The 13,578-nt window shown below is 41.4% G+C and overlaps 1 protein-coding gene across 3 annotated transcripts in view; it reads right to left on the bottom strand.

Annotated features, from left to right (window-relative positions):
- Positions 1-13,578, bottom strand: part of LOC124777475 (anoctamin-10) — a 306,085-nt gene that overhangs the window by 235,242 nt on the left and 57,265 nt on the right. For all 3 annotated transcript variants that reach the window (XM_047252902.1, XM_047252903.1, XM_047252904.1), the window contains one exon: positions 3,332-3,418. In XM_047252902.1, coding sequence (XP_047108858.1) covers positions 3,332-3,392 — 61 coding nt within the window. In that variant the 5' untranslated portion in view covers positions 3,393-3,418. The remainder of the gene's footprint in view (positions 1-3,331; positions 3,419-13,578) is intronic.

Below are 13,578 nucleotides of genomic sequence, written 5' to 3'. Positions count from 1 at the left end.
ATCGTCGGCAATGCGCTTGGATCATAGCATATCTGAGATTACACAAAAATTGGAGTTTCTGAGGTCAACATGAAAGGTGTGTGTAAATTTTCGTAGGAATTTTTCTTGTTTTGGACGTCTGAAATCGCACTCTTAAGGTTTTAAACGCTTAGACATGGGCGTGCAGGGAGTAGAGGAGAAGGCAGACAGTTGAGCTTTGGTGATAGCAGTGAACAGTCGAATTTTGGTTTAGCAGCAGAAAGCAAAAAACAATAGAGATTTTTAGGAACTATACTATGGATTAATGGAAGATTTATTGTGGTGAGAAAAATAACTGATTTTTACATTTATAAGAGGACACTCTTTATGAAGAATGGATTACAGCTAATTATTAAGTCTGTTTTATTTGCGGCAGCGGTTTCATAATGCAGCATTCTTGGTTCGTGAGACATCCACATCAGGAATCTTTTTGCTTTTCTTTGGAATTTTGTTTAAGGAAAGATTATACATGCACAGTTTAATTTTTATAATTATTTGATTATAGTTATCTGATTTCAGAGCAAGCTCGCCTCTTATTGAAGTTCCAGTAAATGTTATTAAATCAAATGATATGAGATTGGTATTTTTTCATTTAACCAACGGTAATTGCCCACACCCCAAGAGCCAATTTCCATTTTATTTACAACCATTATCAAAAATTATGAACCAAGAATGACAGCAATGCCTTCAGAGAACGCATTGCATCTTTGCGTATCTCAGTAGTTAGATTTTGCAGCTACTTGATCGAGACGCGCTGTAGCTACGACAGCCGGCCGAAGTGGCCGTGCGGTTAAAGGCGCTGCAGTCTGGAACCGCAAGACCGCTACGGTCGCAGGTTCGAATCCTGCCTCGGGCATGGATGTTTGTGATGTCCTTAGGTTAGTTAGGTTTAACTAGTTCTAAGTTCTAGGGGACTAATGACCTCAGCAGTTGAGTCCCGTAGTGCTCAGAGCCATTTTGTAGCTACGACAGCAGTTTGCACGGCGTTATCCAGTGCGACGTAAGGAAGCCAAATAGTGTAGGAAAGAGATTCTTTCTTTAATTAAATTTCACATGGGACAAGTGTAGTTTCGAAGTAATCAGTTTTTCATCAAAATTCATAGTCAGATTATGCGGGGTATTCAAAAAGTCTCTCCGCAATGCCGTATGATTGTTAGCCGCGCGTGCCGTATGATTGTTCGCCTGCCTGGGTTACTTCCCTTCAAGTGGACTCTCCCAACATTCCACTGTTTCGTTTATCTCAGCCAGCGTCAGTAGTATCGGTGTGTGTCGTTACGTGTTGACGTGAACGTTCAAGTTTAGTTCCTTTGTTCGTTTGTATCGTTTTCGTCACTGTTAAAATGCTAACCATTGAAGAACGTGTGTTTTTAATCGAACAAGTGTTCAAAGCTGGCGGTAAATACACAGTTTCAGTTCGTCAAACATTTAATTCAGTTTTCCCGGAGACAACACTTTCACATCGCGATACTGTGCGAGATTTGACTAACAAATTTCAAAGTACGGTTTCAGTGACAGATGAACCGAGAATTGGTCGTCCTGGCGTTTTGTCTGAGAATAAACTAGTCGATATTTCCGATGAAATGTCCAAGAGTCAGCACAAGTCAATAAGAAAACTCGCCCAGGAAATCGATGTTAGGTTTGGAACGGACCATAGCTGTAAGGAAAAAATTAGAACTTTTCCCATACAAGGTGACAGTCGTGCAAGAACTGAAAAATACTGGTCATGGCAAGAGACTGCATTATTGTCAATGGTTCAAAAATTTCGCTCAACAAAATGGCAGGGATATTCTTAATGAAACTTTTTTCACTGATGAGGCGTGGTTTTAGTTACCCGGGTACATGAATTTGCAAAATTCTCGTATGTGGAGTACTGCAAATCCATTGTGTATTCATGAGGAACCACTTCATTCTGTGGAAACAGAAGTTTGGATTACAATTTCTAGACGTCGGATTGTGGGTCCCAAATTTTTCAACGGAACAATAAACGCACAACGATACTGCAGTGATATTCTGTACCCATTCACAAGAGAACTTGTGTTAAGTTAAATACTGAACGGTTATTTTCAACAAGATGGTGCAACCGCGCATACAGCTCCCGTTTCAATGTCACTAATTGCTGATGTTTCTGAAGTGATCGCATAATTTCACAAGGACTTTGGCCTCCACGATCGCCTGACCTAACACCACCTGACTTTTTCTTTTGGAGCGCAGCGAAAGCAACTGTCTATAAAAACCGTCCAAAAATCCATCGATGAATTTAAAACTGCAATATCCACTTTCACTGTTTCTGTTACAGAAGAAATGTTACAGCTTGTGTTTGGAAACATGATTAAACGAATTGAACTGTGTATTCAACAACAGTGGGGATACTTTCGACATTTAATGTGAAAATTTGTAAGTAAAAATGAATATTCAATAAATTAATAACTTTGTACTTCACTGAGTTTCATTTCGGTATATTCACTGCGGCATACAGCACGCGCGGCTAACAATCATACGCCACTGCGGAGAGACTTTTTGAACATCCCGTATAATAACAGTAAGTTTCGGACAAGGACATGATTTTCCTAGAATTCTCACAGTCAGATTTCTCGAAGCAATCTCGCAGTTGAATATTGTCTCCAACAGTTGACGTTAGCAAGCTATTAGCTTTGAGGTCTGGTATGTACACCATTCAAACCAGGAAGCCCAAAATTTAATCATGTAATAGATAATTTAACAATAAAAACACTCGACATTACAGATCCACTTTTAAATGGTTCAAATGGCTCTGAGCACTATGGGACTTAACATCGGAGGTCATCAGTCTCCTAGAACTACTTAAACCTAACTAACCCTAAGGACATCTCACACATCATGCCCGAGCAGGATTCGAACCTGTGACCGTAGCGGTCGCGCAGTTCCAGACTGAAGCACCTAGAACCGTTTCGCCACACTGGCCGGGCAGGATCCACTTTCAAAAAAATAAATTTAAACTGATAACTTTTCGAACAGTGTTTAGGGGTTTACTGGGTATTTCAGTCTCTCTGAGTAAACGTAACCTCATCCGTAACCGTCACACAGGAGAAGTTTGAAGAACGGAAGTGACGTTGTCTTCGCAGAGCCATAGAGCTCGATCGACGATATACTTTAAGTCGAATCACTGCCGATTTTAATATATGCCCGTGAGGAGCTCATTTCTAGGAGAGCAGTACCGGAGTCAAAAGCACTGCGTGCACTTTAGCAACCAACGGATCGAACATAACATCCGGCGCGTCCGAAGACGTTTGGCTAGTCGGCTTATATCTAAATAGGTAAAGCATCTGGGACTGACCTTCCTCATAGATGGTGTTGGGCCGGTTGAAGCGACTGTACGCTTGGTGGGAGTCGTCCATGGTGCCGCCGCTGCGACGTATGGGCCCTGCAAGAGAAACACCAGCCTGCTCTTTATGTGCGCTTCGCTGTGGAGTCAGAAGCTGCCAGCTGGTCGCGCGCGCGTCTTGCGAGGGCACTGGTTGCGTTGCGGCGCAGTCCGACTCAGCGCCCCTGGTACGTGGCCAGCGAACGGTTTCCCATTCCGCAACAGAGCAGCGAGCAGCCAAATGTGCACCGGGTATCTCTCCTATGCGTCGTCAGGCGCATTTTCTCTGGCGTTTCGGCAAGTAATTGCAATTTCGTTTTTGCAAGGTGTAGCTGTAGTCCGTTTCAACAATTCATGCTCATTAGTTATCACATACGACGCCCAGCGCCGGCGGAAAGCGGCGATTTCTTTCCCATAACATACAAAAATTATTTTTAAATCTTAGTTTTACGTCCCCATTCGATAGAGCCGTTTCCAAATGAGACTAATGCGTTGGTCGTTTGGCCTTATGTATTAACAGGAACAGTAAAACATGGAGAGTAATCAGTACTCCATCACTGACTGGGCAGCGCTTTTTGATGGCGATAGCAGTCACCGCGGGCCTATCGCTGCTGGAATGCTGGTTATTCTTACTGTTCTGCTTGTAATGGTAACTTGAATTACGTAACCATTAAGGCACCTCACCTCAACCTCTCGATACAGCAATATTCTACTGTGTTTCTGTAAAATAGTTAACATATTTCTGTGACAACATTCAGATTTGATTTCATTAATGTAGAGGTACTTTGATACATCGATATGTATGTATTGCAATGATATTATTCTTATGTGTATTCTTTCTTTTGTCACTATGATCTTTGACGTACTTTTAACTCTGATTTTTGGGCGCGTAAGCGGTTATTAGAGAGTCAAGCTTTGAGGTCGTCATATTAAAAAGACGCAAATTGTAGTCATGTTTATGAAATGTGAACTAACAGTGAGAAAGACATTTTCAAGTATGTTTTATATTGTGAAGTGATGTTTTGGAACGGGTTACGTGACATTGCAACAAAAGTAATAAAAAAGAAGTGTAACTCAAATTCGGAGTGCTGATTATCTTTTTACATCACCATTGTGCTAACTTGCAAAAGTTTAATCTTCAAGAATGGTTTATGAAACACATCTATAAAACTTTTTAATATAGCAGAATAACACCTAGGCCTCTTTGAATCCGAGCTTGGAATCATCACTACCTAGATTTTCGACGATTGAGCCACGAGTTCACAACGAGACCAGCGTGGGAAACACGAAAAGATGAGTGCCTAGTTTATCCATTATTTCAAGAAATGACTTCAGTAACTGTGCTCTAATGACACCTGCCACATAATATAACTTTGTTGTTGCCCGAAAATGCAATATTTAGCAGCGTGAGCAACACTACAATCACAATTAATTTTAGACCTTTGTTGTGGTAGGGTTCTTAGATGCTGTTCCTGTTAACACACATCGATAAAACTAACACTGCACTATTCTAATTTGGGACTACTCTGTCGAAAGGACGCATAAAATACCACTTTAAGTATCATTTTGTTTGTAACGGGGAATAATCCGACGCTTTCCATCAACGCTGGGCGTTGCATGAAAGATGTGATTAGTATTTGTTAGGGTGACTGGAGATACACGTTGCAAGAACGGAACTTCAAATATCTGGCGAAACACCAAAGATAATGTGCCTGACGACTCTGTGTGTGCGCGCGCGCGCGAGAGAGAGAGAGAGAGAGAGAGAGAGAGAGAGAGAGAGAGAGAGAGAGACAGCGCTAGCTCTATTTTCCTTTGTGTGTTAGGCTCTTATGCGGCTCCATTTCCATCTTACTCTTCCTTAATATGGTAATAAAATATAGGTCTGATTATCGCAGTCATGATTTACTATTGATAACTGCCGATTCCGCCGTTGTGGAACTTCAGATTTTCATAAATGAGAAACAAACAGAAAGAGCATGGCTATCTCACTATGTAATGACGAAGCCGTGCTGAAAAGTAAAGCCTCCAAATATATTTGAAAAACTCTGAAAGATTTTTAAATAAAATCCTTCCAATCCATATGTGGCATACAGCAAACCAGTGCTTAACAGTATTGGTCAAAAACAGTCTTGGTTGCAATTTTAGGTTTTTTAGTTTTCAACTACGGGTTTCGTCTTATTTAGGCATCTTCATGTTTGATCTTAATTTGATATGTCTAAAGGATCGTTCTAAGAAATATCAAATTAAGATCAAGCCTGAAGATGCCTAAATAAGGCGAAACGCGTAGTTGAAAAATAAAAAACTAAAACTGCAACCAAGACTGTTTTTGACCAATACATTAAATAAAATATGTTATTAACATTCTATATACTTATTTTTCAGGACTACATATTTGCAGTCCTCTGCCTCTACAGGACTCCGAATTGTAGCGTGTAACACTGTGGGGGGGGGGGGGGGGGGGGGGAGGTGACGTAACTATGCCGGTGCGTGAGAACAGCGTACTGTAATCGAGTTTCGAATTCGTCGTCACATGGCGCACCCTCTCCTTTTGTAGGACAATACCAGTCAACGCACGAGCGCTGCGACATCTGCAACAATCCGACGTCTTTAGTTCACTGCGTCGATCGTCCGCAAAGTCCCGACTTGGTCCTATTCCATTTTCATTTGTTTCCGGAACTTAAAGAACACCTCCGAGGACTTGGCGTTGATGAGACGGTGCAAGCAGAGGTGAGGTTGTGGCTCCGTCAACTAAGTCAAACATTCTACAGTGACGGTATCAATAAACTGGTCTCTCGTCGGGAGAAATGTGTTTGTCGCCAGGATGACTGTTGAGAAATTAGTAAGTATACATGTGGAATAAAGATGTAGAATGTTAGTAAGGTTTGCTTTATATAGAAAGCTTTAAGAGTTCCCACATACAAAATTCGGAGCCATTACATTTCAGTAGCCCCTTGCAACTCCATACGATCCTGTAAAATAGTAAGTGCGCGCGCGCACAATCGCCACAAGCTGTAACATTTCTTCTGTAACAGAAGCAGTGAAAGTGGATATTGCAGTTTTCAATTCATCGACGGATTTTTGGACGGTTTTTATAGACAGTTGCTTTCGCTGCGCTCCAAAAGAAAAAGTCAGGTCGTGTTAGCTCAGGCGATCGTGGAGGCCGAAGTCCTTGTGAAATTATGCGATCACTTCAGAAACACACACACACACACACACAGTGTAAAAAGTAACCCCTTCTCCAATATGTTATGGGTAGGCATGTTTTTACAGTGTCTACTTAAACAATAAAAATACACATTCAAAAATTGTGAGTCATAAAACAATTCGGATTTTAAAAAAAATTAGAAATGATTATGAAGTCAGCACCAAGAACACACGTTCAGAATCAAGTGAAATTTACTAAACTTTTAAAATTATTTTCACGAATCTTTTGAAAATAGTAAAATAGTCGCAAAGTCTTATAGAAAAATACCTACTCGATAATTAAAAACTGACATTAACATAAAATAAAGAATCTTGGGGACATGAAATAATTTTAAGTGTGTTTCATAGCATTTTTCAAGTTACAGAAAAATTTTTGTGTGCGGTTTTACAGGCCGTTGCATCGCTGCTCAAGTGTTTCAGCAGCTTTCTTCAGTTGTCGTGGAGCCAATGGGTTTGGAGATCATGTCTGTCCTTTAAAAACAGTATCCCCCCATTGTGCTGATAATTCGATTGTTGTTCTGTTTTAAAGTCTACAGCTACAAATAAAAAAGGGAAATCTAAATTATTTTTAACTGTCCACAAATATGTTGCTCTTTGTTACAGGCAAAAAAGTTGCATAGTTTCTGTTTTCAATGTATATTGGGTGTACCTCTTGAGAATCATCAAGTACTTTCCATCTGGTGTTTCTCTAGACATTTTCAACTTCGATTTATGATGTGTAGATGGCGGCAGCTCACTGTTTCATGCGACAATTGTTATCAGAAAGTTGTTTTGTGATCCTCATTACAAAAAAAAATGTTGTCTAATAGTATTTTGTTCACTCACCCATCAACTGCTGTTTATAATAAGGGTTATCAATACTAACGCTAGTTGAACAACCTTCCAAAGAAGAATTTTTCTGGCAGTTCTATGTGGCTGTACAAACGTTATATGTGTGTGTGTGTGTGTGTGTGTGTGTGTGTGTGTGTGTGTGTGTGTGTGTGTAACATCATTCTAGACGTCGACTGTTCGATAGAAACCAAAGTAACATCGGGTGTTCCCAAGAAAGCGTATAGGCCCACCAATGTTATGTCCATATACATAAAAGATTTTGTCATATGGAAATGGCTATCTCCGATTGTTTGATGACGCTGTGACCTACAGTAAAGTGACATCGCGACCGACACAGTATTTTGCTGGGTGCACTCAACGGCAGCTCTCTTTAAATGCGTAAAGTAACACCCACAGCAAAGAGAGAGAACATTATGGTACCCGATTAAAGGACCAATAGGTTACTTTCGAAGTCAGCCTAATAGTCTAATTATCAAGTAGTGGGCGGTGAATGGAACACTTAGATTTGGTGAAATTAATCATTCATTAGTTTGTGGTGATATACAAGTATACATGTAAAGAGAAGTATAAGATGCGGAGAATTCTGGGAAAATGCGATGCATATGTAAAGGAAAACGTAAAGAAGACGCAAGTGCGACCCTTTCTGAAGGACTGCTTTGGTGTTTGTGGTAATTAGCAAGTAGACACGACAGCCGATATCGGTCGAATTCCGAGACGTCCTGTTGGAGTCTTAGTAAGCATCAAATGAATCAAATGCATTGAAATAAAATTAATGGATCAGTGGGTCTGAAAACAATGATAATACAGTGACAGAAACTGATACCAATGCTAACTGCTCAGACACGCTGAATCTGCATTGCACTAAATCTACACTGACTAGTGAAAGTGTGTGCCAGACCGTGTCTGGAAACAGGACTGGCGCAAGATTTCATTTATCACTATTGGTTTATATACACTGAAGAGCCAAAGAAACTGGTACACCTGCCTAATATCGTGTAGGGCACCCCGCGAGCGCGCAGAAGTACCGCAACACGTCGTGGCATGGGCTCGACTAATGTCTGAATTAGTGCTGGAGGGAACTGACACCATGAATCCTGCAGGGCTGACCATAAATCCGTGAGAGTACGAAGGCGGTGGAGATCTCTTCTGAACAGCACGTTGTAAGGCACCCCAGATATGTTCAATAATGTTAATGTTTGGGGAGTTTGGTGGCCAGCGGAAGGGTTTCAACTCGGAACAGTGCTCCTGGAGCCACTCTGTAGCAATTGTGGACATATGGGGTGTTGCATTGTCCTGCTGGAATTGCCCAAGCCCGGAAAGCACAATGGACACGAATGGATGCATGCGATCAGACTGGACGCTTACGTGCGTGTCACCTGTCAGAATCGTATCTAGACGTATCAAGGGTCCCATATCACTCCAACTGCACACGCCCCACACCATTACAGAGCTTCCACGAGCTTGAGCAGTCCGCTGCTGACATGCAGGGTACATGGATTCACGAGGTTGACTCCGTACCCGTACACGTCTATCTGCTCGATACAATTAGAAACGAGACTCAACCGACCAAGCAACTTGTTCCCAGCCATCAACAGTCCTATATCGGTGCTGACGGGCCCAGGCGAGGCGCAAAGCTATGTGTGGTGCAGTCGTCAAGATTACACGAGTGGGCCTTCGGTTCCGAAAGCCCATATGGATGATGGTTCGTTAAATGGTTCGTACACTGACATTTGTTCACGGCGCAGCACTGAAATCTGCAGTAGCTTGCGGAAGGGTTGCACTTTTGTCACGTTGAACGATTCTCTTCAGTCGTCGTTGGTCCCATTCTAGCAGGATGCAGGCTTTCAAATAACTACGCACCCTCTGACTCAGAGTTGAAATATTGAAAGTTTTGGCTGGTTTCGTTGTCTAGGGGCTGGAAGACGTAGCTGCCGCATTACAGCCCAAAATACTGCTGGGTCTACAGTATACGATAAGAATACACACATGAATCGAATGGTTGAAGGTTTCTATCACTCGGCAATTGCGAATTATGAATGTAACATATAAATCAAAGACTGTAATTAAATAAAATCTGCAGGTACTATCTTAAAGACTTTAAATGATGAGTATGATAGAAGTACTTTTGAGAATGTGGTATAGTTCTGCAAATTATTGGTGTCGATGGTCCAGCAATTAAATAAAATATAAGCTGAGTAACAGGGAAACAATAGATTACTACTTCACGAAATTAGTTATGAACGACAACATAGCTCGCGAGATATTCGCTTCTGAACGAACACTACGTCTTCACTGCAGAAGCCACGGAAATCACGCAAGAGCACTCCGAAATATTTCTATCCTCCGCGACCACGCACAAACTTTCCGACTCCGCGTCCGTCGCGCCGTCGCGTCCAGCACTTCCCGTGTTGTGTCCCGTACTGTCCAGCACTACCGCACTGCCAGAACTACCCCGAGTCCTCTCCAGAAACTCGCTTCCATCCAGTCTACCATTCACGAGCGCTGTGATTGGCTAGAGCGCTCGCGCCATGTCCTCATACCAACGCACAGTCACGAACATACTGAAACACATTCGAAATACCGGATTTACATTTAAATGACTTGAAATTACATAAATATTCCTACGGTTGGACGATAAACACGCTCTAACATACATTACTAAATACATAAACAATTAAATAAAGATATGTCAAAAGAAAAGAAGCAAACGGTAGGCCAGGAGCCTAATGTCTCTCTGCTTTCTAAAACACAGTAAATATTTAACCAATTTCTTCATGAATAGTATATATCGGATATAAACAAAGACATAGACGAATAAATATATTTATAAACATGCTGCTACCGTTTTATCGTGTAACTGTGGAGTACTTATGGCCTCACGCGATCGGTAGTAATCGGCCACTTTGACCTCCAATAACTCATGCACTATTCAAGTTACATGCCTGTAATTAATACCAATTTAGGTTTACACTAACAGCTTTCTAAAGACACGGCGATCGACAAAATCGGATGAAGCGTTTATATTTTGGAAATTCGTTGCTGGGTGTCACTAGTGTAATTTACCGTCAGAAACTAAACTTTAAACTAATAAAGATATTGAAAATCTGATTACACCATCAGAACCGCCGTGCAAATAATATTAATGCACATTTTTCTTTTTGAGGTATCATGATTCATCTGGCTACTATTAATTTCTATACGAACTGTGAAATGTCTGCCATGATGGTTTCACAAAGTCCGCAATCTTTGGCACTCCCGGCATAGACATTTCCTTCATCGACACAAAGCACCGTCCTCGTAACAGCGGAGTTCCCAGCCATGTGGGTGGACCATGTGCTGGGGCTACGCCTCCCGTCCGGCTAACATTTGCCACCACGTGTTTGCTTCCGGACCCCGGCTTTGAAGAGCGTCCTGTGCGGCCGCCCCAATTCAGAACATTTAATATTTCCATGGCGCCACAACTCGCCAGTTACCTCACAAGGATCATTTTCCGGCCGCTGCAATGTCGGAGATTTGATGTTTTACCGGATTCCTGATATTCACGGTACACTCGTGAAGTGGTCGTACATCCCAACTTCATCGCTGCCTCGAAGATGCTGTGTCCCCCATCGCTCGTGCGCCGACTGTAACACCAAGTTCAAACTCACTTAAATCTTGATAACCTGCCATTGTAGCAGCAGTACTGATCTAACAACTGCGGCGGACACTTGTCTTATATAGGCGTTGTCGTCCGCAGCGACGTAATCTGCCTGTTTACATCTGTATTTGAATACGCATGCCTATACCAGTTTCTTTGGCGCTTCAGTGTATGAAGGCATTACAGACTTGCTTAGGGAACCTATGGAAGAGAAGCGACTTGGTTCCTATGAAATCCTGCTGAGTAAATTTAGGTGATAGGTATTCGCAGAAGAACTGGAATAAATCAGAGACTTTGATACTATATGTCGGTTTTGACCAACGACGTCATTACAGACTCCAAAATGCAGCACAAACGTATTCAAATAGCGACCAATAATATTAGCCTTCCCGTTACAACGGCGCGGAAATACAAACGTCAAATACAGGATCGCACTAATTCTTGACAAGTAAGTCTTGACAACAAGTATTGATAACGAGACAATTGTGGTAAAATGCGCCTTTTTGGCTGGAATAAACTGAAATCTAAAATAAACTCAAGATCACGGTAGCACTGAAACATATAAAACAAAACATGATAACCTATATTGGTTGGTTTCAAATGTGGTAAAAAAGTAAATAAATTAATTTAGTGCGAACTGTAATTGGTGTCGAAAACGTAACTTGACTTACGTAGCTCAAAATACCGATAACAACAGAGAAAGTCAAAATTCGCGAGAACCAATTACAACTGATGTCGAGAACATCGTCTGTCATCTGTTTCTCAATTTAAGACGCCGATGCCTATACAAACACTAAAACGAATAGCAGAACGAAAACCCAGAAAGCTATATCAATACAGATAGCTAAAAATCATGGCAATTAACACAACGCTGTATCGAAGTAAAACAAAGAATTAATAGGTTAACATCACTGACGCACAAACTGGGCCTCCATCGCTGAATGCAAGTAGCACAGGGCACGAATTTTTTATTCGATAGGAAAATGTATTTAGAATTAACTTTAACTTTATGTAACTTGTTATGAGAGTTTTCGCCCCTTCTAGGATAACCAAAGATAATGTACAGGGTGTTTGTAAATGAATACCGCGGTTTTAACGCTTTATAATATTTATTACATTAAACTTACAGTTATAAATGATATGCCAAATGAAAGAGCAACTCAGACAGTTTCACCAAGAACCTTATAAATGCTCAATGTGAGCACCATTTGTCACACGGCACTTTAACTTCATTGTACCCAAGCGCTGGATAGACCGCTAGGGGCCCAATGACAGGGCTTGCTTTGCATGATCTCCACGTTCACCCGACCTAACGCCATGCGATTTTTTCCTTTGGGGCTTCATCAAGGATAGTGTGTACGCGCCTCCCCTACCAGAAGCCCCCCTGAATTAAGGAACCGGATTGAATCAGCTGTTGCTACAATCACTGAAGACACACTTATACACGTTTTGGAAGACCTCGGCTATAGACTTTGTGTGTGCCGTGTGACAAATGGTGTTCACATTGAACATTTATAAGGTTCTTGGTAATACTGTTTGAGTTGCTCTTTCATTTGACATATTTATAACTGTAAGTTTAACGTAATACATATTACAAAGCGTTAAAACCCCGATACTCATTTATAAACACCCTGTATAATGCTAGAGTGATTAGGAATGTAAGCTAGTTAACGAAAGACGTCACTCAACACAACAGTACTAAGTCATCCCTCAAAGTAAATGGGCGATATCGAAGCCTGAAGTTGACGCAACAGACAGTTGCAACAATTATGTTTCCTGCCAGTATCTGTGAGAATAAGATGACTCATGTCTTTTTTTTCTTGCTCAATACGCAAATGGTTATACCCTCACCATGCACTACACAGTGACTTGCGGAATATACATGAAGATGAGAAAGCAGTTTACCAGTATGCAGCAGTATCTCCGTGTCTAACGAGCACAATATTTCTGTTATCTCCCACATACCCATCAGGTGCGCTGATCTGACAGCCCATGGCTGAGTAAAAGGCTTTTACTTGTGTAGATCACCACTTCTCCCTGGCCTCCCGTGTCCAAATAGTTGATGCTTATATTTGTCCAACCATCAGTTCATCTTTCTGACAAACCATCACCAACAGCATAATCTATTAACCACCACGAGCAGAAGCATTTCATGTGAATTCGCTGCCATTTTGCTGTGTATGGCACCTTGCTCTGGATGAACACTCTAAGTTGGCTTTTAAGCCGATACTTGTTATGTAACTAAGAAGAGATCTTCAAAGTCGAAAATGCCGCATCATTCAACAAATTTGTAACTGTGCTGACACTACGGAGAAGACGTGTTATAAGCGTCATACCACATCGGCATGGTGTCTGATCTACACCAAACTTTCTCAGAGGCCGTCTTTGACTGCTACAGGTTATTCCCATGTTTTGGTAGGTAGATAAAAATTGGACAAGTTCATCATCCTGTAAATCGGGAACCTGAACGAGTTTTTCCTGTTATCGTTGTCGACACTGGCAAGATATTAGTCTCAGGCATTTCAAGACCATATCAAAATCACTGCAG

The sequence above is a fragment of the Schistocerca piceifrons genome, chromosome 2 (genome assembly GCF_021461385.2).
Source record: "Schistocerca piceifrons isolate TAMUIC-IGC-003096 chromosome 2, iqSchPice1.1, whole genome shotgun sequence".
Classification (NCBI taxonomy): Eukaryota; Metazoa; Arthropoda; class Insecta; order Orthoptera; family Acrididae; genus Schistocerca; species Schistocerca piceifrons.
The sequence above is the reverse complement of the archived record's forward strand: the minus strand, read 5'-3'. Positions and strand labels throughout refer to the sequence as shown.